Below are 27984 nucleotides of genomic sequence, written 5' to 3' on the forward strand. Positions count from 1 at the left end.
TTAACAATGTTTGTGTAATATGATATATAAAAGTTAAATTGTTTTCAATTAAAAAATAATCAATAATATGACGACAATATATACAGTATTAATTGCAATACTGATTATAATCATACTATTGGTTACAACCGTATGTATAGTGAGATGTTGTTGTTGGTCTACCAGTAATAAGAGATCAGTGATTCCGGGTAGTAGTTCGCCGGAATCTACTGACCATCATATAGTTGGTCCCAAAATCGGTGAATTGGTCAACAAAGATACCAATACTGTTGAGCCTATATATGCAAAACGTGTAATGGCTTACAATCCAAATGTCCGCATCGGTCAATGCAATACCGATAATCAGGACTTATTAGTTGGTTATACTGCCAATGCATTTACCGATTAAAACTGTTATATATATATACAGTAAATGTTTATATTTAGATACAAGATATAACTATTATAATTTTTATGATTTATTTTTTTACATAAAAGTAAATGATATGAAAATTATTAATTTTATTTTTTGGCAAATAAAACCATTTTTTTATACATTTTCAACAATATTTAATAGCAAACAATTATTAGTATATATTTTTTGTATAAATATAATATAAATTTATAAAATTAAAATAACCATTATTATAAAATTCATCATAACATAATAAAATGTCTCATAAAATTTATATTTCTATAAAAATAAAATCATTATTTATATAAACAATTCCCTGATTAATATTATAATTAAAATTTTTTGTATAATCATAAAAACATAGGCACTTAAATATATTATTTTGGTTATGAATTTTGGATTAATTATTATAATATTTAATAATTAATTATTACAATATTTAATTAAATAATTATTATAACTTAAAAATGAGTATGTGGTTTATATACCATAATATTTTTTATTTATTTATTTACCATATTAATAATTGGTATTTTTTTGGATTCATATTTTGTATTGAAAAATTATTTTTTATCTATATAAAAACGATAATTATTTCAACTATTATAATAATAAATTTTTTCATATGTGATTTTAATGTCTCATATTTGATTTTTTTTGCTTATCAATTGTGTGATCAATTGCTTTTATACACAATTTTTTTCTCTCACATTTATTATTGAACTAAATAGTTGACATTTATTGTTAGGGAATTTATACCAACAAAAAAAACATTATTAACTAAAACTAAAATAAAAAACAACTTTAGTTTTATTGCGATCTTCCGGTATGTAATAAATTGTAATCAATTTTTCGTTGTCTCAGATAATAGCGTCCATTTGCGGCCAATTTGTCGGCTGAATCTAAATCGTCGGAAATATTCTTGTTTTCAGAATATTCTCGATTGTCATCCAATTCTTTGATCTGTCCGGTGACCACTTTGTAGAGTAGTTTTAAGATAAACTATTAAAAGTTTAAATTTAAAAAAATAAACATTAATTATTAGTATTTAATAAATACTGTTATTGAAAATTATTAAATTCAAAAAATAAAACATACAGTAAACCAATAGATATTCATAATGAGTAGTAACCAAAGCATCAAAACAATTGGCTGAATGAAAGGCACTTGAATTTGTTTGGCCGTCACGTATACCGATGCCATATATACTTGTTTTAATGGATAACAATATAGACGACAATAGATCCTAATATAAGAATATTCTGTTATTTAGTTTATTATAGTAATAAAAATATAAATAAATTCTATAAATTTTGTTTTGAGCATAACTTTAACGGAAATGTTTAGAGAGAGAGAGAGAGAGAGAGAGAGAGAGAGAGAGAGAGAGAGAGAGAGGAAACATAAAAATTTAATTGTTATATTTTGTATAAATAAAACAATATAAATGCTAAAAATATCAATAGTTTTATCGCATTTTTTCCCAAAGCAAATATTAATAATAAGACTATGTATGATATAAAGTGTAATAAAATAATTCAATTATAATATCATAAAATTTTTAAATAAATATAAATATATTATTTTTATAAATTCAATGTTAGTTTTTTGAATTTTGTATAAATTCAATGTATATAAAAATTTGAAAACACACGTCTCTCTTATTTAAATAAATAAAACATTTTATATATTAATATACGAGAAAAAGCTGTTAGAGTTTACTATTATTTTTATTAGTGTATAGAAAATACAGTATCATCGCATATAAATAAATAAATAATTATAACTAAAGAGAGAGAAGTCATTAATTAAATGCTATATTATAATATAAACAAATATAAATTTAGTTAAATAATATGATATTTTTATTTTGCTATTTCTAGTTTTTAGACTAAATATGATACAAAAAAAACACATTTACATTTATCGTTATATATATATATATATATATATATATATATATATATATATACATACAGTAAATTAGTATAATAGTTGTACATATAATGTACTAAATGTTAACATAAAAATTAAAAAATATTTATAATAACTATTAATTTTAAAGATTTAATTTGTATACAAAATAATATATTTTTTATATTATTTAAAAAATAATAATAAAAACTTACCAAGCCATTATAAAGCAAATAAAGCCGGCATTGGTGACGGCATCCATGTTTTTGATGACCCGACCTCCCTGTATCTTAAAATACCGGCTCAGTTTGGTTCCCTCTAGTAATATATCGCACCCGTCGTGCAAAAACATTGCAAACAAACCAGATTTATGAGTCCTAATAATAATAATAATATTATAAATATGCAAATATATTAATTACACAAAAATTATTTATTTATTTTTTATTTTGTTTGATCTATTTATATATTTACAATGTTTTTTAGCATCAATTTTATTTTTAACAAAACTATAATAATCTAATTTTTAAAATTATCAATATTACTGATACCAACCAGAATCTACAATTTTTTAATTAAATTTTTAAATTATTAGATATTTAAACTAACAAATTAAAAAAATTACTATTGACCTAAATTTTGACTATAATTTAACCCAAATTAATTATTTTCCAAAATATATATTATTGTATCTAATTATTAAATAATCTTTATTTCTTTCAGTTGCAAAAAAATAACATTTAAAACATTTTACTCGAAATATAATCTAAATATATATATATATAAACCTAAATAATTTATCGCTAAATGTTTGAAATAGACTAAAATTAAAAATACTAAAATAATTTACATGTATAACTGTTTTAACATATATATATATATATATAAAATAAAACTAAATTATAAACATAGTTTTTTTTAAAAAAAAAACATTAAAATAAAAACTAATAATTGGAGTGAAAGATAAATAAACTTATTTGAAGCACACATACATATAAATCTACAATTTAAAAAAAACAAACAAAATGAAAAAAAACAATAAAAGTTAAGAAACTAAAAAAATATGTTTAAATAAAAAGTGATAATTTTGATGATATTATTCCACACAACAACAACAACAACAACAACGTCAACAAAAAAAATTAAAGTATGTTAATGTCAAGTATCAGGTATTTGTTATAAAAATATGTTATATTTTTAGTAATATTTATCTTATTTTTTGTTTGTTTGTTTGTCGTTGACTTACTTAGTGGCCAATGATATGGATATAAGGAGTACACACAACACGTGATGGACCATCAGTGCCGGCGTATCCTTACGCCACTGATCCACACACAGTGTCGAGTATAGGGAATGGCAATAAAAGCTCAACTGAACCATATATATGACATATATTTCAGTCTCCACCGGATTATCTATTGAATAGTCTGTTGGATTTAACAACAAAAAAAACAAAAAATAATTTATTAATTAAACTGTTTGTTGGAAAAAAATATAGCAAAAAAAATAAAGTTTTTTATGTCCATACTCTGCCATACGATTGATGGACTATAGAAATATTGTGCGCCTTTCCTCATCATAATAATGTAGGCCATGTAGGACCAGGTGCTCAGATAGAAGGCAAACTTCCAGCCACTTTCCGGCATCTTTTTGCTGTCCGTTTTGGTCAATTGATAATACTGGCCAATTGGCTAATAATAATAACAAAATGATAATTTTTAGTTTCAAAAATCATTTTTTGTGGCTATATTAACAAAAATAACTTCAAAACTAAATTTCTGTAACTAAAAAAATATAATGTAAAATATATAGTATACATATGTATGAAAATATTTATACATTAATGAAATGTATTTGTTTTTTTCAAAATGTATGTTTGCTTTTGCATTAAATTTATACAAATAAAAGTCTCAAATGTATTGAGATTTATCAGAGGTGCTGATGGCTAACATTATACACACATTTTGTGTATTTGTTTTTTATTTTATTTTATTTATAAATATATTTTTGTAAAACAAAATGATTTAACATTTGGTTTATCTCTGTTTTTTTGGTTTTCTTCAGTTCATATGTTATTGACCCCACCATTGACTAAAAATGCATCAATACTTTACACACCATCACATCACTGGTGTTTTTCATATAATACAATGAGGACTGTTATCTAATACTCCTATGGCTTCATCAAACATATTGTATCATTTATATTGCAGTTTACATGAATAGACAATGATATTCTGTATACTACTGTATATTATAATAGTAGAGTATTTGTACTTTATATTGAATATATATTGCTATTAAACACATAATAAAATGCACAATAATTTTTTATATATATATATATACAATGCCTATGAATACGGAAAGACAATGTGTCTCTCAATAGTTTAGATTGTTGACTGTTTTTTAATTAAATTATTTACGATAAAAATAGCATTTTTATGTAAACAATCTGACAGATATTAAAGTTATTATTATTATTGTTATTTTATTATTTTTTATTATATTTAACACCAACGTTGTGTTTGTGTTTTTGTTTGCCGTTAAACACTAGAGTTATTGATAGCTTAGTTTTACTAATAAATATTGCAAAAGTCTAGACAAGAATAATTGTTAACATATAATATATATATATATTTAAAAAATTCAATTGAAATTACTTTAAAATCTTTAAAAAGATTGACTTTTTTTTATTGAATATCAAATTTTTAATTATATTTAAAAATAATTATCCTAGACAGTTTGGTTATAAAAATAAATACAAATATATATATATATATATATATATATATATATAAATCAATTAATAGTTGTTTGAATTAAAAATTAATAATCTAATTAGTTTAAATATAATTAACTTATTAACAATTTTAATTAAAACTTTCTAATTAAATATTTATTTTTTTTGTTAAACATTAGAATCTTATAAATTACTAAATAAATTTATTAATAATTTATATAAAACATTTAATATTTAATAATAACAATAATAATTAAAAAAAATAATATTATTTTTAATACCTTAAAAAAGTATTTTGTGGCCACAAAGCGTCCAATAGTCCAGACAGTGGTCAACACAACAATCACTAATATATCCCATATTGTAATCCTTTGGGCACACAATTGAAAATCTTCTTTAATATTATAGTTTTTTGCGGACAATATATTATTAATGAAATATCCATAAGAGTTGACAATGAATTCACTATACGTAGGCGTTTCGCCATTGATCTCAATTGCCATCACAATTGCCGATGAATTTTTCACCGATGATGACATAATTTTTTTTTCAATAATTGTATAGATTTCTAAAACAAAATTTAAATTATTTGATTGTATAAAACTTTTGTCAGTACAGCTATCATTACAAACACACATACACTATATGTTTTTATTTCGGTCAATTGAATGATAACTTTTTTTATTATAAAAAACTGTTATTTCTATGTTGTTATCCACTGGACATATATTTATATAGTGAGACGTGTCCTCCTGTGCCGTGTTGTCTGTTATATGTTTTTTTTTATTATTTCACTGGTGTTTACCTATCAACTCATACCAACAACAACCAAAAAAAACGACACATCATTTGTAATATATTTTCTAAATTATATATATATATATATATATATATAGTATAATCATTAGCTAACATATACGTATATACTGTATATATATATATATATATATATATATTGTTGTCTTAAGATTACCGGTCTTTAAAAATTCAAGGAACAAGTTTTTGTTGAGAAAATTATTTTCACTTAAAATGCTGTTTATATTATGTATAATATAAACTTGAAGTTCAAAGACTTGTTTTTTTCTCTATGAGGCAAATGTTATGCCAAAGGAGATGCCCAACCATTGAATTAATTTTAACAAAACACTACTACCCCTCTCTCTCTCTCTCTCTCTCTCTCTCTCTCTCTCTCTCTCTCTCTCTCTCTCTACTTGTCTATCTATCTATCTGTCTATCATTTTAAGCACATGTAGTGTATTTGAACTGGTAAAAAATACCTGAATCAAGTTGTTGTAGTTTTATACAAATACATTTATGTAGCAGTTTTTTATATATAAAATAATAATAATAATAATAATAATAATATATCCATTAAACAGTATTATATGTTGACCTTTCAATAAACCATTAATTGACTAAATAGATGCCTTTAATACCTGTATATATATTATTTTTTTCTTACATCAACATTATTATGTATAGGCATATGAAAAAGCATTAATAGACTGTATATAAAATTTTATAGATATTTATTAGCTAAACAACTTGTTTAGTCTAATTGTAAGGTTTTTCTATACACAATAACAAGTAGTTGACAGATATTATTAGATGACATCAAACATTACCGGTTTATATTGAAAAAATAATTGTAAATATAAAATAAGTCATTTAACATTTTTTTGTAGTATAACATTATGGTTATAAAGTCAACTGAAAAAAACTAATTTTTGTAATTATTATTATTATCAATACTTTATTATTAGTATTAGTATTATTATTATTTGCCAATATTTTATTGTAAATGATTTATTTTTATTTTTCGGGGACAATATCGTCTTTGTTGTTTTTGATGTTATACTAACTAATATATTTAATATATATATATTTAATATATATATAAGTTGAATAATAGGCTTAACGTGTAAATAAACTGCATAACCTTGATAGTCTAATAACTAAATAAGCTGGGCTTTTTACAATAAACAATATGTTTCATTAATTAGCTAAAAATCTATTTATTGAAATAATAAATTAAATTAAATTAAAAAAACAAAATACACACAAACACAAAATAAATATTATTTAAATTGTTATTCACGTGGAATTTTTTTCCAATGAAAAATACTAAATCATCAACAAATTAGTTTTAATAAAATAATTTAGAAATTTTATAGTGAAAACAATAAGTATAATAATTACACTAATTTACATCTATTTTAAAAATAAATAAATAAAAACTATTTAATTAAAAAATAATTAATTTGTTGAAAAAAGACACACTGTACTATACATGTATTATACAATATTAGCTGATAAATAAATCCTAAAACTAAAAAAAAAATAATATAAAATAAAAATTGTTTGGGAATTATTTTGTTGTCAACGAAACACCGATTAATGTCTGTATTTGAAATATTTGTTTCAAACACTAACCTCGAAAACTACACGTGCTTTTGACAGGCATTTCATACAACGTGCGTGTGTGTAGTGTGTGTACAGTGTGTGTGTGTGTGTGTGTGTGTGTGTGCAGTGTGTGTGTATGTATGTGTTAGTATTATTAGTATTATGTTTATTATATAGATATGGTGTAATCAACTTTCTAACTAAATATAATTAATATATACTACTAATTATATACAGTACTAAAGATCACATTTTTTTAATTTTCATTATATAATAATATAGTATTTTATTATTTATTGCATTTATTCCTTTTATTTATAAATTAAAAATAGCAATTTGCTATATCTTAACTATATTTAAGACTAAACTGTATTTATAGTAACTAATATTTGTTTAGTTAATCCATAAAATTTAATATCTTTAATTAATATCTAATAAAATATAAAACCTAATATTTCTGCAAATAAATATTTTTAATTTAATGATGATAGTAATAATAATAAATTACAAATAATCAATATTGATTTTATTACAATTTAATTGACATATAATATGCGAAACATTACAAATGCAATTTAATATTAAATTCATAATCATGTTTATAATTTATGTTTAATATAAATGCATTAATATTTAAACAAAATCTGATTATAATTGAATTTTAGATAAAACTTTATTTAAAATATGAATATATAAAATATTTTTATGGTATCATTAATATTATAATTTAATATTTAAATGATTTATGTTTTAAATGTTATAATGTCAATCTCACTGTAAAGTTTGTATTGTAAGATAAAAATCATTAAAAAATTAAATTTCCTTAAATGTAATGGTTTTTTATTAATTATATCCTAAATAGTAAATTTTATTTTTTGGTTATAATTATACTATATAATTGGTATAATTTTTAAATTAGTCAATTGATTTAAATTTTATATTAAACTAAAAATAATAAACTAAAATAATAAACTAAAATAATAAACTAAATAAATTATTAAAAATCTTTTTTTGTTTGTTTTTTAGTACTTATATTTTTATTTATTTATAAATTATAATATTAAGTCAAAATAGTAATAATTTAATAATTTTAGTGGAAATGTTTGATAATTTTCCATTAATTTCGATAGCATTACAGTATAGTACATATCATTTTGTACTTAAATTATTGTTTTATTAATTATTATATGAATTATTATATCATACATCTAATAAATGTTATTTACATAAAAATAACTACAATATATAGTTTGAATACTAATTTGAAATTAATATTATTTTTTTAATATTAATAATATTAGTACTACTGTATTATTAATACTGTATATCATTAAAATATTACTACTACTACTATATTAATAACTCTTAAATTATAATTTATGTTTTTTTGAACTAATTTGATGCAGAATAAATAAATAAATAATATCAATAATAAAATAATTGATTGCCAATAACATCAAAAAATAAATATATAGACAATTATCTACATGTATGTTTACATTAAAACAACAAATTATATATCAAATAATATTAATAATAAATTGTTATGTATTATTATTACATATACATGTATTATATACAGGTACAGTATAGATATATATTCAAGTATATGAAATAAAAGTTAAGTAATTGCGAAACTAACAGTCCATACATATAGACATACATACAGTATGTTTTCAATGACAGGTTTACGTTAACACACAAAAAAAGAGTCGACTAATAATGGTTTTCCCATGAGATTGCATTTTGACACGAGTTTTACAAAACATAAATTTTTTGTTTTTTGTAATACCGATTGTATAAATTTTTTATAGTTTAACATACAAACCAATGACTTAGCAATTGTTATACGAAATTATTCAACAGCAATGACAACAACAACAACAATATGATAACAATATTTATTATTTAATAAATGAACCAAATTATATAATTTTTCTATAATACTGTATATATTATATTGTTAATGTACTAATAAAAAAAATAAAATTGTTTATCAATATATTTTTTTGTGTTATATTTATTTATTATATTATCTTTTTATTTGTAAAAAAGCAAAATTCTGTGAAATTTTATGCTAAAAAAATATTTTTATTATTTTATCATAATATTAACATATTATATATCAATTGATACTCTATTATCATAACGCTTGGACACCACACGAGTCTGATATTGTTTATCATAAACAATGAACTCATTAATTAAATTTTATTAATAGGTTAACCATTATATTATATATATTTTATTTTAAATGATCAATCAATTTGCTGATCATTAACATTACCAATACATTGACATAGGAGTGTTAGGAGTGTGTGTTTATGACATTAACGCTTTGAAAGCTATTATTTTTAGTAAATTATATACTGTATTATACATAAAACATTGCCATAGAAAAGTGTAAGTGTGTGTATGTATACTGTATGTGCACAACTATACTAATTTACTGTAGCTATTAGGTAGGAATACCAGTGCACCGGTATATATATATAAAACTATCAGTGCATCTGCTCAGTCAGTTTGTGTGTAAACCCCAGCAATTCTGTGTGCAATTCCGTGGTATGTGTTTGTACTGTATGTGCCGTATATAAGGCAACTGAAAGAGTATATAAAATACAATTATTAGTCAGAGATTCAATTGTATTATAATAAAAATATTTAAATAAAACTTTTTTTCGCAATTATTAGTATAAATTCAGAGAAAAAAGTTTTTTTTTTATAACTGTGTTAATACTATTCTGTGCTGTCAATTGTTTTTTTAAAAAAATAGTAATTGGTTTCATTGTGTGTGTGATATCTAACATAAATAAATATATACCACATATTAATATTTAAAATCAAAAACAAAATTACTTTAAATGGCAAAACGCGGCGAAAATTCAACGCAAGAAGAGTATCAGCAATTGTTTCAATTGCTTTACAGTCACTTCAATAACTCGAATCTGGTTGGCGTGAAGTATGAAGAAGAAGATCCGCATACCTGGCCATCAAATTGGAAACGACAGGCACCGCTGATGATACTGAAACCGGACGCCTACGTAGACAATAGGCCTCAGTTTAATACATACCAGAAACAACTGGTCCGCCGATTGAGTCTCAAATATCAGCCGCTCGTACGCTACTATCGCCAATGTATCCGATCGTCCAATTCATCGGCAATGGACAACAACAACAACAACAGCAGCAACAGCTACTATATGTCCGACGATAGAGTGGTCGCCTATACCGAGAAAAAGTCTTTCCGAAAGTTGCCAAACGTTGCCATCGGTTGGAACAAAGTCAAGAAGATGTATATCAGAAAATAAATCTATTGATTGCTTATCTATTTTTTATCAAAAATTTTTTTTTTTTTTGAAAATCTGTCATCACATTAGAGTATCAATAATCTCATCTAATATTTCATATATATATATATATATTTGATCATAAATTTAAAGCACAATTATTATATCATATTATCGGAATTTTTTTTGTTTTTTGTATGTTTTCAATGTTTGGCCAAATTTTTTTCTCTCATATATTTATCATAAAGTATATAATACATGTATATATTAATTATATATCCGATATGTTTGGCGTCAAATGTCTTTCATAAAAACTAATGTTTTATTATTTATTTTTTGTTGTCATAACTTATATATATTTATATATATAGATAGATAATTGAAATTATTTTTAGTTATGTCTGTATGTACAATATATTCATTGTTTATTTATTTATTGTAATAAAAATTATATTATAATTATTTTAAAGTCTATTATTATAACATAAGTTTCTAATAAACATAAAAGTCATATAATATTTATATAATATTATAATTTATATATATTTGTATCATTTATATTATCTATAAATAAACTAAATGTGATTTTATAATCAGTTTGATGTATATATATATAATGATTTTTTTATTTGATATAAAATTAAAATATACCATTAAATCTAACAATTTTCTAGAAACAAATTTTTTCTAATTATTGTAATATAAATCATATAATCTGTAATAAAATTATTAATATATACATTAATTCAAATTTATTATTGTTTTATTATTTATTGTTACAAAAAAATTAGTAATCATTAATTTAGTTTAAAGTTAATTGTGCAAAATAATTTATTTTCTATAATTTATATTTGTATATAAATAATAAATTTGATAAAAAAACATTGTGTTTACACACTGTTTCGCACACAATATAGTATATTGTTTGCAAAGTAATTGACTAAAATAATATTATTTTAATATTGTTATATAATTGTTAACGTAATGATTGACGATATATGAGAAAACAATATTAGTTTTTAATTATTTTTTCACATTATTTAACTTGAAATTTACGTTCAGATTTACGTACAAATCTTTGTTTATTTTATATGATTTTTTTTGTTAAAATTTTTTTTGAATAAAATAATATTATTTATATTGTAAATATAATAAATACAATATAATTAAATTTAAATTAGTTATTATACTATAATTATTTCTAAAATTGTTTATTATAATAATTTAATTTGATCTAAAAATAAAATAGAAAAAATAATTTAACATTTTATTAATTATTAATTAAAAAAATAAGACATAAAATATTGTAATAATAACTTTAATTAATTTACTAATAATATAAAAAATAGATAAAAAGTTTTTAAAACTATTTTATTGATATATGTATATATATATTAATAAATCACTATTCACCAACATTATATTTTTAACTGTATTTAAAATAACACAAATTAAAATAAAAATAAATATTAAAAAACATTTAACAATTTTTTAACTATTTTATAATTATATATTTAAATCTTATATTTAAATATATTTAAACTATTTTTTTAAAACTTATAAACTTAAAATTCATATAAACTAAAATTATTATTATACGAAACTAATATTAATAGTACTGTATATGTATTATAACCCCTCGTCATATCGTTTATGAATGACTGGCAAACAATATCGCATAGAAATCTATTAGATTTGACGTCAAAAATGTACACAAATATCGTTACAATAACTCTATTAGTATTTACACACATAGTATTAAAAGCCATTACTATTGAGTGCATTATTTTTTTATTACATTATTATTATTATTACAAGCATTTTGAACGGCTATTGACTTTAATATAATAATAATAACAAACAAAAAATCTAATTGTTTTTTATTAATACAGTATTCAATGATTTTGTATTATTATTATTATTATTGTAAATACAATACATATATGATATATAAGTAATACTATAGTATTGGTTGACAGCTATTGGTGGCAGCCGTGTGTGTGTTGGCCAACAAATGTGTGTCCATTATCACCGATACCATCATCTTTATCATCAACAACATCACTGCTACAATCACTTCGGGTCTTCGCAACACAATATGCGTCCAAACAAACCAATGGCCACCAGTTGTTGTTGTTGTTGTTGTAGTGGTCATCGGCATTGACACCGACGACCTCATTGACTGACTCATCTCTGTTTGTTTTCTCTGTGTGTGTATAACCATCGATGAATATCATCTCATCTATAACTAGAGGACAACTATCCCGACAATGGCCTACTTGTTTACCATAGAACAGATCGAACTGGTCAGACGTCTCCGCAAGACTGGACTCACCAAAGAGCAGGTCTGGCGGGCCTATGAAGAGATGGACCGAATGGACGGCGAACTCAATACTACTGGTGTCGACCAAAGTGTCTGCAATAATAACGGCAATAATCATAACCCGGTGGTGACCGCCAGCGGTTCGCCGCTGGCAAACAACGGTCGGCCATTGACTTCATCGACACAATTGATGGCCAACTCGTGTCACACAATGTCTCAGTCGCAGCAAGAGTTTCAACGATCGGTTCAACAGCCGATGCATTCGATAGCCGCCAATTCAAAGACATTACAACATAATTCGCATTCACTGTCACTAATAGACAGCTCGTCCATCGATATGAGTGACGACGAACTGTCGCCCAAAGAGTCGTCATCGGTCTCCATAATACCGTTGCTGACATCACAACAAACTGATAGCCAATCGATGGCTGTATCGCTCAGACCACAAATGACAGTCAACACTATCTCTACAGAGGAATCTCAAGAGTTAAATGACTTCAAGAAGAGAGGCGAGATAACAATGCTTAATGAGATCCGCACTTTTGTCAACAAATATAACATAAGACAGATAATGATCGCTGAGATGACCAAAATATCTCAGGGATATGTCTCGCGATTCTTTCGCGGCGAAGGCCAAGACATGTCGGACAAGTCGAAGAACTTGATCTACTTGTGGTATCTGTCGTGTCGTAATCGACCCGAATTGTTAACCCAATACTGTCCGCAAACGATTGGCGAACGGCGCACACAGTTGACCGAAACGGGCGATCTGTTGCCGATAAGAAGGGATCGATTTATCTTTCGTAAGGAACATCTCATGGTTTTAGACAAGTATTTCAAAGACAACGCCTATCCGGACGCGTCAACCAAAGAGATGATCGCCGATGAGTGTAACACATGTGTCGAAAGGATAACTCGGCGACCGCTTAAAGAAAGAGACAAAGTATCCATTTCTGTGGTCAGCAATTGGTTTAATAATAAACGCAAAGAAGCAAAAAGCAAACATTTGCCGCTTAATCAACCGATCGGGGCATCGCCGCAATTGGTCACACAGGGCGGCCCCGGTATGTATTCAATGATGATATCGGAGAGCAGTATCTACTCTAACCATTCGGACCAAAGTATCGAAGAAGTGGAGACCAAACCAGACCTGTCTATACTTCAGGAGCTGTCCGGCAATGAATCACTCGAGTTGTCCGATGAGGACGCGGTAGACGAGAGTCAACACGTGTACCAATTGGATGATTCGGTCAACAATTTGCATCATTCACATCATCAGCAACAACAACATCAAGACTTTGACGCCAAACTCGAACCAACTTTTTAAGCAATCATTGGATTTAATTTATATAAATATTTTCTAATCAAAAAAATATCGAAAATTTAATTTATATATTTGTTTAAATCATATTTTATTTTATCGATTATTATTAATAAAATCATTAAACTGTAATTATCTCATTATCTATGTAAAACTTAAAATCATTAAAATATTTTAATAAAATTAAAACATTTTAGTGAAAAAAAACTATAAATTTACTAAATATTTTTAAAGTTATAACATTAACAACAATACAAATAGTTTTCAAAAATTAAAAGTTATTATAATAGAGATCACATTTATATATGGGCAAATATATTATATAAACTAATGGGTAAAAATCTATAATTATTTAATTAAAAAATTACAAATCTATATATTATATAAGATAATGGGTTAAAATCTAAAATTATTTATTAAAAAAATTACAAATCGATATATTATATAAACTAATGGGTAAAAATCTAAAATTATTTATTTATAAAATTACAAATCTATATATTATATATACTAATGGGTAAAATTCTAAAATTATTTATTTAAAAAATTACAAATCTATATATTATATATACTAATGGGTAAAAATCTAAAATTATTTATTTAAAAAATTACAAATCGATATATTATATATACTAATTATTTAAAATTATTTATTTAAAAATTGCAAATCGATATATTATATATACTAATGCGCAAAAATATAAAATTATTTATTAAAAAAATTACAAATCTATATATTATATATACTAATGGGTAAAATTCTAAAATTATTTATTTAAAAAATTACAAATCTATACTAATTGGTTAAAATCTAAAATTATTTATTTATAAAATTACAAATCTATATATTATATATACTAATGGGTAAAATTCTAAAATTATTTATTTAAAAAATTACAAATCTATATATTATATATACTAATGGGTAAAAATCTAAAATTATTTATTTAAAAAATTACAAATCGATATATTATATATACTAATGGGTAAAATTCTAAAATTATTTATTTAAAAATTGCAAATCGATATATTATATATACTAATGCGCAAAAATATAAAATTATTTATTAAAAAAATTACAAATCTATATATTATATATACTAATGGGTAAAATTCTAAAATTATTTATTTAAAAAATTACAAATCTATATATTATATAAACTAATTGGTTAAAATCTAAAATTATTTATTCGTAGACAATAGCGAAGTGATTGTTGGCATCCAATACAACACACGACACACAACCTAAACAACTGTCGGTCTTCGAGTACGAGATGTCTGTATTTTCATAAACTTTTCAGTGAAGTCCTCAATAGTTTTATAATAATTTTTAGACATTTTTATTCAAGTAAAGCCCAAAACAAATAATTAAAAAAACTAATAAAGTTGTGAAACAATTGACATAATTTTGGCACTTCTAACTGTTATCTTATAATTAATCTTAGACTTGACTTTCGATTGCTAAAACCACATATTTGTCCGGCAATTTAGCGGTTTCATAATCATATGATAACGAGAAGTTTACAAATCGGTTGACATTGAGGATATCTTCTACAACATATTTGACATAATACTGGGGATTGTCTCGCTGTAGACAATGTCTGACAAAGTCGAATATCTCGATAATGAGATCAATAACTGTGCGACATCTTGAGTCTAAACCCGGTCCAATTGAACCACGTCCTCTGCGCCTGTCATCGGTTTATTTTTAAAAAAAAATTATTTAAATATCTGTAAAATTTATATATTTTGTAATAGTAAAAATATCAATAAATATTGTATAAAATCGGTAATCTTTACCGTTATTTTGGCCGGATAAACCATGTCCAGGTTTAGATTTTTGTACCGATTGTTGAGTAGATCAATGTCTATCAACGGCTTCTGATTATTTGCCAAACGATTGGGCAATTAAATCTAAATGAACAATAACACTACTTTGTCTAATGGTCCCCTAATTGATACTAATTATTTAAAATTATACGTACTATCAAATTCAATAGCTTACTACTTGAAAAATACAATATTTTTATTAAAATCTAAATGAACAATAACACTACTCTATCTACTGGGGCCCCAACTGATACTATCTATTTAAAATTATACGTACTATCAAATTCAATAGCTTACTAGTTGAAAAATACAATATTTTTACTCAAATCTATATAGTCAATAACACTAGATTGTCTAATGGTCCCCTAATTGATACTAATTATTTAAAATTATACATACTATCAAATTCAATAGCTTACTACTTGAAAAATACAATATTTTTATTTAAATCTAATGAACAATAACACTACTCTATCTACTGGGGCCCTAACTGATACTATCTATTTAAAATTATACGTACAATAGAGTTAACTATCTTACTAAAATAAAAATCCAATATATTTATTTAAATCTAAATGAACAATAACACTACTCTATCTACTGGGGCCCTAACTGATACTATCTATTTAAAATTTTACGTACAATAGAGTTAACTATCTTACTAAAATAAAAATCCAATATTTTTATTTAAATCTAAATGAACAATAACACTACTCTATCTACTGGGGCCCTAACTGATACTATCTATTTAAAATTTTACGTACAATAGAGTTAACTATCTTACTAAAATAAAAATCCAATATTTTTATTTAAATCTAAATGAACAATAACACTACTCTATCTACTGGGGCCCTAACTGATACTATCTATTTAAAATTTTACGTACAATAAAGATAACTATCTTACTAAAATAAAAATCCAATATATTTATTTAAATCTAAATGAACAATAACACTACTCTATCTACTGGGGCCCTAACTGATACTATCTATTTAAAATTATACGTACAATAGAGTTAACTATCTTACTAAAATAAAAATCCAATATTTTTATTTAAATCTAAATGAACAATAACACTACTCTATCTACTGGGGCCCTAACTGATACTATCTATTTAAAATTTTACGTACAATAGAGTTAACTATCTTACTAAAATAAAAATCCAATATTTTTATTTAAATCTAAATGAACAATAACACTACTCTATCTACTGGGGCCCTAACTGATACTATCTATTTAAAATTTTACGTACAATAAAGATAACTATCTTACTAAAATAAAAATCCAATATTTTTATTCAAATCTATATAGTCAAAACACTAGATTGTCTAATGGTCCCCTAATTGATACTAATTATTTAAAATTATACGTACTATCAAATTCAATAGCTTACTACTTGAAAAATACAATATTTTTATTAAAATCTAAATGAACAATAACACTACTCTATCTACTGGGGCCCCAACTGATACTATCTATTTAAAATTATACGTACTATCAAATTCAATAGCTTACTAGTTGAAAAATACAATATTTTTACTCAAATCTATATAGTCAATAACACTAGATTGTCTAATGGTCCCCTAATTGATACTAATTATTTAAAATTATACATACTATCAAATTCAATAGCTTACTACTTGAAAAATACAATATTTTTATTTAAATCTAATGAACAATAACACTACTCTATCTACTGGGGCCCTAACTGATACTATCTATTTAAAATTATACGTACAATAGAGTTAACTATCTTACTAAAATAAAAATCCAATATATTTATTTAAATCTAAATGAACAATAACACTACTCTATCTACTGGGGCCCTAACTGATACTATCTATTTAAAATTTTACGTACAATAGAGTTAACTATCTTACTAAAATAAAAATCCAATATTTTTATTTAAATCTAAATGAACAATAACACTACTCTATCTACTGGGGCCCTAACTGATACTATCTATTTAAAATTTTACGTACAATAGAGTTAACTATCTTACTAAAATAAAAATCCAATATTTTTATTTAAATCTAAATGAACAATAACACTACTCTATCTACTGGGGCCCTAACTGATACTATCTATTTAAAATTTTACGTACAATAAAGATAACTATCTTACTAAAATAAAAATCCAATATTTTTATTCAAATCTATATAGTCAAAACACTAGATTGTCTAATGGTCCCCTAATTGATACTAATTATTTAAAATTATACGTACTATCAAATTCAATAGCTTACTACTTGAAAAATACAATATTTTTACTCAAATCTATATAGTCAATAACACTAGATTGTCTAATGGTCCCCTAATTGATACTAATTATTTAAAATTATACATACTATCAAATTCAATAGCTTACTACTTGAAAAATACAATATTTTTATTTAAATCTAAATGAACAATAACACTACTCTATCTACTGGGGCCCCAACTGATACTATCTATTTAAAATTATACGTACTATCAAATTCAATAGCTTACTAGTTGAAAAATACAATATTTTTACTCAAATCTATATAGTCAATAACACTAGATTGTCTAATGGTCCCCTAATTGATACTAATTATTTAAAATTATACATACTATCAAATTCAATAGCTTACTACTTGAAAAATACAATATTTTTATTTAAATCTAATGAACAATAACACTACTCTATCTACTGGGGCCCTAACTGATACTATCTATTTAAAATTATACGTACAATAGAGTTAACTATCTTACTAAAATAAAAATCCAATATATTTATTTAAATCTAAATGAACAATAACACTACTCTATCTACTGGGGCCCTAACTGATACTATCTATTTAAAATTTTACGTACAATAGAGTTAACTATCTTACTAAAATAAAAATCCAATATTTTTATTTAAATCTAAATGAACAATAACACTACTCTATCTACTGGGGCCCTAACTGATACTATCTATTTAAAATTTTACGTACAATAGAGTTAACTATCTTACTAAAATAAAAATCCAATATTTTTATTTAAATCTAAATGAACAATAACACTACTCTATCTACTGGGGCCCTAACTGATACTATCTATTTAAAATTTTACGTACAATAAAGATAACTATCTTACTAAAATAAAAATCCAATATTTTTATTCAAATCTATATAGTCAAAACACTAGATTGTCTAATGGTCCCCTAATTGATACTAATTATTTAAAATTATACGTACTATCAAATTCAATAGCTTACTACTTGAAAAATACAATATTTTTATTAAAATCTAAATGAACAATAACACTACTCTATCTACTGGGGCCCCAACTGATACTATCTATTTAAAATTATACGTACTATCAAATTCAATAGCTTACTAGTTGAAAAATACAATATTTTTACTCAAATCTATATAGTCAATAACACTAGATTGTCTAATGGTCCCCTAATTGATACTAATTATTTAAAATTATACATACTATCAAATTCAATAGCTTACTACTTGAAAAATACAATATTTTTATTTAAATCTAATGAACAATAACACTACTCTATCTACTGGGGCCCTAACTGATACTATCTATTTAAAATTATACGTACAATAGAGTTAACTATCTTACTAAAATAAAAATCCAATATTTTTATTCAAATCTATATAGTCAAAACACTAGATTGTCTAATGGTCCCCTAATTGATACTAATTATTTAAAATTATACGTACTATCAAATTCAATAGCTTACTACTTGAAAAATACAATATTTTTACTCAAATATTCTGTAAGCAATGTCACTAATTTTCATACCATTGCTATGCATATCAAGTATATGTTGTCTGTCCTCATCCGTCAAGTTTTTCGACTTTTTCAGTCCCGAAAACATCCGCAACGCAAGCCTATAGATGAGACACAGCGACCGATTCGGCAATCCTTTAGCCAAACGAAGCCAAAGCTGTCCAACTTATAATTGAATTATTTTCGTAAACAATATTGAAATAATTTTTGGTATTTTTATCGACAGTTATCATACACTAAATGATGTATTTATTATACAACATAATGACACCAATATATTATCAATAACTATACTTTTTAGGTTATAATCCAAAAACATTTAAACAAAAACTACTATTTTAATGTCAATTAAAAATATGATTTTTCGTTAAATATTTTTTTATAAAATGATATATCATAACTTTGATAAAAAATAATTAAAACAATTGATTAGTATTATATAATTAAAAATATTGTTTTATTATAAATCAATTAAAACATATGACAAATAAATGAATCTTAATTAGTCGTCGACATTGTCTTTCCAGAACTGTTCCAATTCTTCGATATCGTTATTTGCGATATATTTATTATAAAGATATTCAACATTCTGTTTGTGTGTCATTAGTTGGTACTCGCGATTAGTGTACTTAAGTGTTCGCCAATTACGACAAATCTCACCAAATATAGAGACACTAAAAAAATATATATTCAAAAAAAAACAATAATTAAAAAACAAAAAAAAATTAACAATTAAACACTAAACTGTGAAAATTTTTCCTTAAAGTAATCCCAATCGATATCGCATTCATTTTCATAGTTTTCTTTATATAAACCATAAATAAGACGTTTGGTCTCTAAGAGTGACCAGTTTTTGATGCCATCGAAGTCTGGATTCAACATTAGATATATAATTCTTGACTTAAAATGATTTCTACACTGAGTAATGGATCTGTTCTTCATTTTGTGCGCCACTTTACCCCAAGGAATATCATTATAGTTATACTCATTAATGTTGTCTTCTTTCATAACTTCTTTGATTGTTTTGATAAACCGTTTATTTTCACTGTCATTCCAGCGCTTTACCAGTTTATCGCCAGTCGTTGTGTTGACATTATTGCGGATAATCTCAGTGACAGTCTTTGGTTCGCAAAATATTCTGTAAGCAATGTCACTAATTTTCATACCATTGCTATGCATATCAAGTATATGTTGTCTGTCCTCATCCGTCAAGTTTTTCGACTTTTTCAGTCCCGAAAACATCCGCAACGCACGCCTATAGATGAGACACAGCGGCCGATTCGGCAATCCTTTAGCCAAACGAAGCCAAAGCTGTCCAACTTTGGCGATCTGTTGAGCTCTTTGTCGTTCATTGCTATCCATATCTTGCGACTCTTTAACATATCTGAAAACACCGATAAATAGATACGGATTGTCGACTGGAAAGTCTTTGATGAACTGATTCCAGTTGGCTGTCATTATACTCTTCTCTTGTTTGGAGAATATTCCGGTCTTAATCTCTATACCTTTACGTTTGGCTGTTTCGATGTCGTCTTTGGCTAAATAACGTAATCTTGGAAACAATTGATGAAGTGGTGCATCACTTAACTTATTATTATTGATTTCATCGGTTATCCAATTGTCTGTTTTGTAGTCTTCATTGTCGCTGATGTCCACCAAATCATCGATCACATCACTCGGTAAGCTTTCGACATCACTGATCACATTATCAACTGTTTTATCTGTTGTTGTTATTGTCTTCAAATTTATTTTATTTTTCTTATCCTTTGATGTCTTATCTTTAACTTTGTCTCTATGTTTGTCTTTTTTCTTGACTTTTGTCCGGTTTTCGGTCTCATTCTTCAACTTCTTGTGCTTTTTGCTGGACATTGTGTTAGTTAAACAAGAAATATGTGCTAAAACTTAATATGAATAACAAATAAATATTATATTTATTATTAATTTAATTAAACACTTGATATGAATGTATTGTAAACATTGGATCTAACAATTAGATCACTTATTATTAACAAAACAACAAAAATGTTTACTAAAAAAATAATAGGATTCACACAAACATGTGTTGTATAAATAGTCATAAAATATGTCGTAAATTATATGATAATAATAGATATCTTTACTATTAATAGGGATTCAATACATTGTTGACGTACTTTATGACAAAAGCATTGATTGCCTCATTCAGTGGTAATAATAATAACAAATAAAAATAGATTTATTGATAAATAAATTATAAAAAAACAATAATTTTTTAGTCAATTATTATGACTTCAGACTTCGTGTCAACACTTGATTTGTCTTCAAATGACTTTCTTCTACACACAAGTCGTGATCACATCTCTGGCGGAGATTTTTTCTTTAACCAATTGTTACACTCGACAGTCAAAAAAGGTGAACAAGTGTTAGTGATAGTGGCGGCAAATAGTTGGCAACATTATCGCAATATCGCCGCCAAACTGGCCATTAATGTCACACAACTTGTCGATAGACAACAGATCCGTATAATTGATTTGTTAGCTAAAGACGAAGAATTCAATTTTAAGACATTTGTCGACCAATTGGATCAACAATTATCTCTATTGTCGGCCAAAAGTGTTGTTTTAATCGACGATTTGAGTCATTTCTTTGTATTGGGCGTCGACTTCCTCTCCATATATAAGTTGGTCCACAAGTTAAGAGTCGATTGTCACGAACGAGACATTCTTCTGGCCATTGGATCGCATTATCCGACTGAAGAGGACGACGAAGAAGTGAACCGTTTTGTCGTGTCTTTGGCTTATAAGTGCGATATTTGGTGTCAAACTGACAAACAATCGGCGGGTTATTCACCATTAGTTAGTGGATGTCTTCGTGTCTACAAAAGAGGCGAAAATCATAACAAAGAATTTAATTATAAGATAACAGACAGAAGTGTCAAACTTATGACAATTGGTTCACAACTTTATTAAAGTTTTTAAAAAAAAAAAAATTATTCGTTTTGTGCTTAAATTGAATAAAAATAAAATGTCTGAAAATTATAATAAAACTATTGAGGACTTGACTGAAGAGTTTATGAAAATACAGATAGAGTTGAGTGAGAAAGTGATAACACAAGACAGCGATGACTGGATGTCTGATTTGAATAGTTGTGATTTGATCGCAGGTTTAGACATCTCGTACTCGAAGACCGACAGTTGTTTAGGTTGTGTGTCGTGTGTTGTATTGGATGCCAACAATCAGTTCGCTATTGTCTACGAAAACAATTCAATTATACGACTAACCAATCAATATATCGCAGGATTTCTGGCATTTCGTGAAATTGAATTTTTAGTCAAAGAATATGAAACTTTGAAACAAAATCAACCAAAACTATTGCCAAAGATTTGGCTCATCGATGGTAACGGTAAGTGAAAAGTTTATTTCAAAAACATTCAATGGTTTTTAGTTTGTTTTTTTTCTTCATCGGACTTAAGGTTTACTACATCCGCGAAAGTTTGGTTTGGCCTCACATTTTGGTGTACTTACCGATACTGCTGTCATAGGTGTGGCTAAAAATCCGTATTACATGAGTTTTGTTGACCAATCTGTCAAAGATGAACACAAGAGACGGATATTAAGTTTACAGAAAATTGGCGATCAGTTTGATATCAAAAACAGTTCCGGCGATGAAGTCATAGGAGTGGCTCTTAAGACTCGCAATGATTGCAAAAATCCTGTTTATGTATCGATCGGACATAAAGTATCGTTAGAGACGGCCATTCAAGTGGTACTCAAGTGTTGTCTCTATAGAGTTCCCGAACCCATCCGTCGGGCGGATATTATTTCCAGACAGCAAATTAATAAATAAAAAATTTTACTAAATTTTATCTATTATTCAAAATTATGAGAAAAATTAAACTTTTATTACAATTAATTTTATACTTTCAAATACTTTCAAATTTGTCTAAAAAAATACATTTAGCTGTATATTATCAATGAAACAATAAATATATTACCTAATTATAAATTCAAATTTCAATCAATTATAATATTTAAACACATTTAAGCAATACTTAAAAATATATTTAATTTTTTTTATATAAAGGACTGAATGTGAATTTAGTTATAAGATAACAGACAAAAGTGGGTTAAAGGTATATCACACCCACCGTTAAAAAATAATTATAATAAACAAACAAATTTTAACTATTTTTTATATTTTACAATTTATTTATAAAGCAATAATTAAAAAAAAAAATTATTCATATTTTTATTTAAAAAAGTTTTCAAAACTTTTGACTTCAAAATAATTTTTTAAAATAATATTTTAATACAAACTCAATACAGATGTCGTTATTGATATAATATCCTGTTTTTAAATTATAGAGTTATTTAATGGCAGACTCTGTAGTATATAAAGCACTGACTGTGAAAACACGTGTCTCTCTCTCGCAAAGCATTGCTATCATTAAAGCATTGAATTTATAAAAGGATAGCATATCTTGTGGTCATTTGCTATCACTTTGGTCTCAATTAGTCTTAAAGTTTAGTGGTTTAACCACTAAATTGTTAATTATATTTGATAGTCAATCGGTAATCAATAGTGGACACAATGTCTCGCTATAATTTCAAGAGTATAACAGTGGTTCCCACCACTAAAGACTTTATCGATATTGTCTTATCGAAAACGCAAAGAAAAACGCCGACTGTTGTCCACAAACACTACAAGATATCGCGGATCCGATCGTTTTATATGAGAAAAGTGAAGTACACTCAACAGAACTTTCACGACAAACTGGAATCAATTATCCAAGAGTTTCCCAAAATGGAGGTAATGTTGATGACTACCCGTCACTTCCGTTGTACCATTGATTTGCATATCTACTGAACGGCACTCACTGTCTATTCATCAGATTATTCAATAAATTATTTAATGATTTAATTGATGGATCTGTTTGGCCAAACAGTAGTGCAAAAGCAAATGATTTTTTGATTTTTCATTGAATCTGATCTCTTGTTTAGTGAAAAATGTTTGACTCATACATTAAAATGAATTTTTTATGTCTTATTATTAGGAGATCCATCCCTTCTTTTCCGATCTGATGAATGTCCTCTACGATAGAGATCATTATAAGCTGGCTTTGGGTCAGTTAAACACATGCAAACACATTGTCGATAAGTAAGTCCTATAGTTTGATATCATGGTGTGGTAGCCACGTGTCTGGCAGTTGCGTTTAAGTTTAGGGTCTAAATCAATGACCAGTTAGCTATTGGCATATTTTACGTGTTTAATTGCGGACATATAGCAATTTAAACCCCGTTACTATGCGAAATGAATGAAATTTTTTTAATGATAATTAGCCAACACATGTTTAATCCAACCTATGTGTCGGTTCAGTCAACATTAATACATTTTTTCTATTACAGTATAGCCCGCGACTATGTACGGCTCCTGAAGTATGCCGACTCGTTATACCGGTGCAAACAATTGAAACGGGCCGCTTTGGGTCGTATGGCCACTATTATGAAGCGCCAGAAGCAGAATCTAGAGTACTTGGAACAGGTTAGACAGCATTTGTCTCGATTGCCGTCTATAGACCCGAACACTCGTACGCTATTGATCTGCGGTTTTCCCAATGTTGGTAAATCTAGTTTTATCAATAAGATTACCAGAGCCGATGTCGAGGTACAGCCGTACGCTTTTACCACAAAATCGCTGTATGTCGGACACACCGACTATAAGTACCTGCGCTGGCAGGTTATTGACACTCCCGGTATTCTTGACCACTCACTTGAAGAGAGAAATACTATTGAGATGCAGTCGATCACCGCATTAGCTCATCTCAGGGCTTGTATTGTCTATGTAATGGATTTGTCTGAACAATGTGGACATAGCATTGATGAACAGTTTACACTATTCAATAATATCAAGCCGTTGTTCACCAATAAACCGATTGTAGTTGTGGTGAATAAGATAGATATACTTAAGATTGATGATCTGCCCGATGATAAGCAACGATTGTTTGATGAGTTGAAAGAAAACAATGTTTATGTCCACCAAATGAGTACTGTTACCGGTGATGGTGTCTGTGAACTGCGAAACGAGTCTTGCGATCTATTGCTTGCACACAGAGTCGAGTCCAAAGTGAAGTCGAAAAAGACGGACAGCCTTTTGAGTAGACTTCATGTGGCGCTTCCCATACCAAGAGATGATAAGGTGTGTGACATTGTTTTGTTGCTATCATTACTGCTGTTAACTGTTTCTTATGTGATGATAATGAGATCCAACACTTATTTTCATTATGAAGATAACCTATTATTCACTTTCTGATTACTTAATTGATATACGACTTGCAGTTTAGTGACAATAGATTTTTTTTCAAAAAAACTAATTGTTTGTATCTATAATTTTCAGGAACGACCTCCTTGTATACCAGAAGCCGTACTACATAAGCGACAGGCAATGGATGCGGACAAACCCAAGAAGAAACTTGAACGACATATTGAAGAAGAGTTGGGCGATGACTATATATTAGACCTGAAGAAGAACTATGATATCGATGGCGATCAGAAGTTTGACACAATTCCCGAGATATGGGAGGGACACAACATCGCCGACTTTGTTGACTCTGATATACTCGAAAAGTTGGATGCATTGGAACGAGAAGAAGAGGAACGCATTAATGCTGGCTTTTATGATATCGACGACGAATCGGAAGACGAGGCGACAAAAGAGATGAGAAGTTTAGCCAAAAAGATTAGAGACCGCAAAGCCGTTATGAAAGTTGAACAGCGAATGAATAATACAAATAAACCGCAATTACCGAGAAATCCACGAAAGGTTTGTCTCATTATTTATTTTTATGACTTATTTTGTTGTTGTCTTGCAATCAAATGATGAATACTTCTTACCAAAAACCAAAACTTTCAGAACAAATTCTGTTGATTCAGTTCTGCTCCTGAGATTCAAATTGCAGACAAATTTTTCTTTAAATGTTTCTTCAATTACCATATTTTTGTAATTATATAAATGATTTTTTTTCATTTGTGACATTCAAACAGAGAGAACGTAGTGTTAGCGGACTTCGCAGTCAAATGCGTGGACTGGGCGTCACTATGGACAGCGATGAAGAGGTGAGCAATTGTTTTGATCTATGGTTTATCAAAGTATATCGAAATGATGAGAGATATCCACCAACTCTTATGAGTTTTTTAAAAACTCGATGACCGACTATCGGAAAGATAATGGCCAATGCACCTCTCTGATTGATTGATTTATTATTGATTGTTTAATTAATTGATTAATTTTGATAATTATTTGATATTAATTGGTATGATTTGTTGTCTGTGATAAACAGGATCTACACTTTGACGAAGCTGTCGAAGATGACCGTCCATCGAGACCTGTTAAGCGTATGCGCGAAGACAGTGAGGGCCGCGTAAGGAGCAGCTCAAGGATACCGCGCGACGAAACTGGCGTTAAAGATGTTAAGGTAATTGTCGACTATTTTTTGTTTTGTATCAATAGATTGGATTTGCGTAATGATTACAATATAGTTATCCCTGTCTTACCATTGGATCTGATGAATAACACTTGAGCTTTTTAACCAAATGAACGCTATTTTTTTTATTAATTTAAATTTTATTTTTATTTTTGTCAACTTTTTATTAATTGATTTTTATTTATTTAATTTATTTGCTGTACAGATGAAGAAAAAGGTACGCTTTATGGCCAAGAAGTCTCAGAGACCGATGAATAGAAACGCCCGCAAAGGAGAGGCCGACCGCAAGATATTGAATGTCAAACCCAAGCACTTGTTCGCCGGTAAACGAAAACTTGGAAAAACTCAGAGACGATAAACAATTAAAAAATAATTGTTTTATTATTGTATACATATTATTGAATTTATTGTAAAAATTATTGATTATATATTTTAATTTATAAATGATTTTAGTAATTAAAAAAATTGTTGTAAATAATAATCAAATTTATTTAATGATTGTTTTTTGTTGCATTATTTTATCCCTTAAACTAACCATTGACTACAATATTATAACG

The 27984-nt window shown here is 26.3% G+C and overlaps 6 protein-coding genes across 6 annotated transcripts; 4 read left to right on the forward strand and 2 right to left on the reverse strand.

Annotated features, from left to right (window-relative positions):
• Window positions 1-1204: 1204 nt before the first annotated feature.
• Window positions 1205-4497, reverse strand: LOC128955592 (ceramide synthase 1-like). Its single transcript, XM_054301264.1, has 6 exons — window positions 4477-4497; window positions 3834-3996; window positions 3552-3732; window positions 2521-2682; window positions 1493-1640; window positions 1205-1396 (listed from the first exon to the last, which is right to left on the reverse strand). The coding sequence occupies exons 1-6, from the start codon at window positions 4495-4497 to the stop codon at window positions 1205-1207; spliced, it is 867 nt and encodes a 288-aa protein (XP_054157239.1).
• Window positions 4498-12569: 8072 nt separating this feature from the next.
• On the forward strand, window positions 12570-14388 carry LOC128955593 (homeobox-containing protein 1-like). Its single transcript, XM_054301265.1, has one exon. It carries the CDS (start codon window positions 13009-13011, stop codon window positions 14386-14388), a length of 1380 nt encoding a protein of 459 aa, XP_054157240.1. The 5' UTR covers window positions 12570-13008.
• Window positions 14389-20436: 6048 nt separating this feature from the next.
• LOC128955340 (uncharacterized) lies at window positions 20437-21979 on the reverse strand. Its single transcript, XM_054301005.1, has 2 exons — window positions 20713-21979; window positions 20437-20641 (listed from the first exon to the last, which is right to left on the reverse strand). Exons 1-2 carry the CDS (start codon window positions 21834-21836, stop codon window positions 20470-20472), a joined length of 1296 nt encoding a protein of 431 aa, XP_054156980.1. The 5' UTR covers window positions 21837-21979; the 3' UTR covers window positions 20437-20469.
• A 231-nt stretch (window positions 21980-22210) lies between these two features.
• Window positions 22211-22952, forward strand: LOC128955335 (elongator complex protein 6-like). The gene has a single exon (XM_054301000.1). It carries the CDS (start codon window positions 22232-22234, stop codon window positions 22913-22915), a length of 684 nt encoding a protein of 227 aa, XP_054156975.1. The 5' UTR covers window positions 22211-22231; the 3' UTR covers window positions 22916-22952.
• On the forward strand, window positions 22917-23793 carry LOC128955594 (endonuclease V-like). Its single transcript, XM_054301267.1, has 2 exons — window positions 22917-23349; window positions 23420-23793. The coding sequence occupies exons 1-2, from the start codon at window positions 22971-22973 to the stop codon at window positions 23791-23793; spliced, it is 753 nt and encodes a 250-aa protein (XP_054157242.1). The 5' UTR covers window positions 22917-22970.
• A 495-nt stretch (window positions 23794-24288) lies between these two features.
• Window positions 24289-27906, forward strand: LOC128956195 (GTP-binding protein 4-like). Its single transcript, XM_054301879.1, has 7 exons — window positions 24289-24756; window positions 25001-25104; window positions 25353-26142; window positions 26341-26766; window positions 26988-27059; window positions 27284-27418; window positions 27633-27906. The coding sequence occupies exons 1-7, from the start codon at window positions 24538-24540 to the stop codon at window positions 27783-27785; spliced, it is 1899 nt and encodes a 632-aa protein (XP_054157854.1). The 5' UTR covers window positions 24289-24537; the 3' UTR covers window positions 27786-27906.
• The last annotated feature ends 78 nt before the right edge of the window (window positions 27907-27984 follow it).

Source organism: Oppia nitens, unplaced genomic scaffold (assembly GCF_028296485.1).
Source record: "Oppia nitens isolate AA-2021 unplaced genomic scaffold, nextdenovo-longstitch-racon4-pilon3 scaffold2_pilon_pilon_pilon, whole genome shotgun sequence".
NCBI classification, from domain to species: domain Eukaryota; kingdom Metazoa; phylum Arthropoda; class Arachnida; order Sarcoptiformes; family Oppiidae; genus Oppia; species Oppia nitens.

Coding starts and splice junctions, on each gene's coding strand:
- LOC128955592 (XM_054301264.1), bottom strand. CDS start 4,497: ATGTTTGATGAAGCCATAGGA. Junction 3,733..3,833: donor TCCATCAATCGTATGGCAGA/GTATGGACATAA, acceptor TAAATCCAACAG/ACTATTCAATAGATAATCCG. Junction 2,683..3,551: donor TCCATATCATTGGCCACTAA/GTAAGTCAACGA, acceptor TATTATTATTAG/GACTCATAAATCTGGTTTGT.
- LOC128955594 (XM_054301267.1), top strand. CDS start 22,971: ATGTCTGAAAATTATAATAAAACTATTGAGGACTTGACTGAAGAGTTT. Junction 23,350..23,419: donor TTGGCTCATCGATGGTAACG/GTAAGTGAAAAG, acceptor ATCGGACTTAAG/GTTTACTACATCCGCGAAAG.
- LOC128956195 (XM_054301879.1), top strand. CDS start 24,538: ATGTCTCGCTATAATTTCAAGAGTATAACAGTGGTTCCCACCACTAAA. Junction 25,105..25,352: donor TGCAAACACATTGTCGATAA/GTAAGTCCTATA, acceptor TTTCTATTACAG/TATAGCCCGCGACTATGTAC. Junction 26,767..26,987: donor TACCGAGAAATCCACGAAAG/GTTTGTCTCATT, acceptor ACATTCAAACAG/AGAGAACGTAGTGTTAGCGG.
- LOC128955593 (XM_054301265.1), top strand. CDS start 13,009: ATGGCCTACTTGTTTACCATAGAACAGATCGAACTGGTCAGACGTCTC.
- LOC128955340 (XM_054301005.1), bottom strand. CDS start 21,836: ATGTCCAGCAAAAAGCACAAGAAGTTGAAGAATGAGACCGAAAACCGG. Junction 20,642..20,712: donor TTTAAGGAAAAATTTTCACA/GTTTAGTGTTTA, acceptor ATATTTTTTTAG/TGTCTCTATATTTGGTGAGA.
- LOC128955335 (XM_054301000.1), top strand. CDS start 22,232: ATGACTTCAGACTTCGTGTCAACACTTGATTTGTCTTCAAATGACTTT.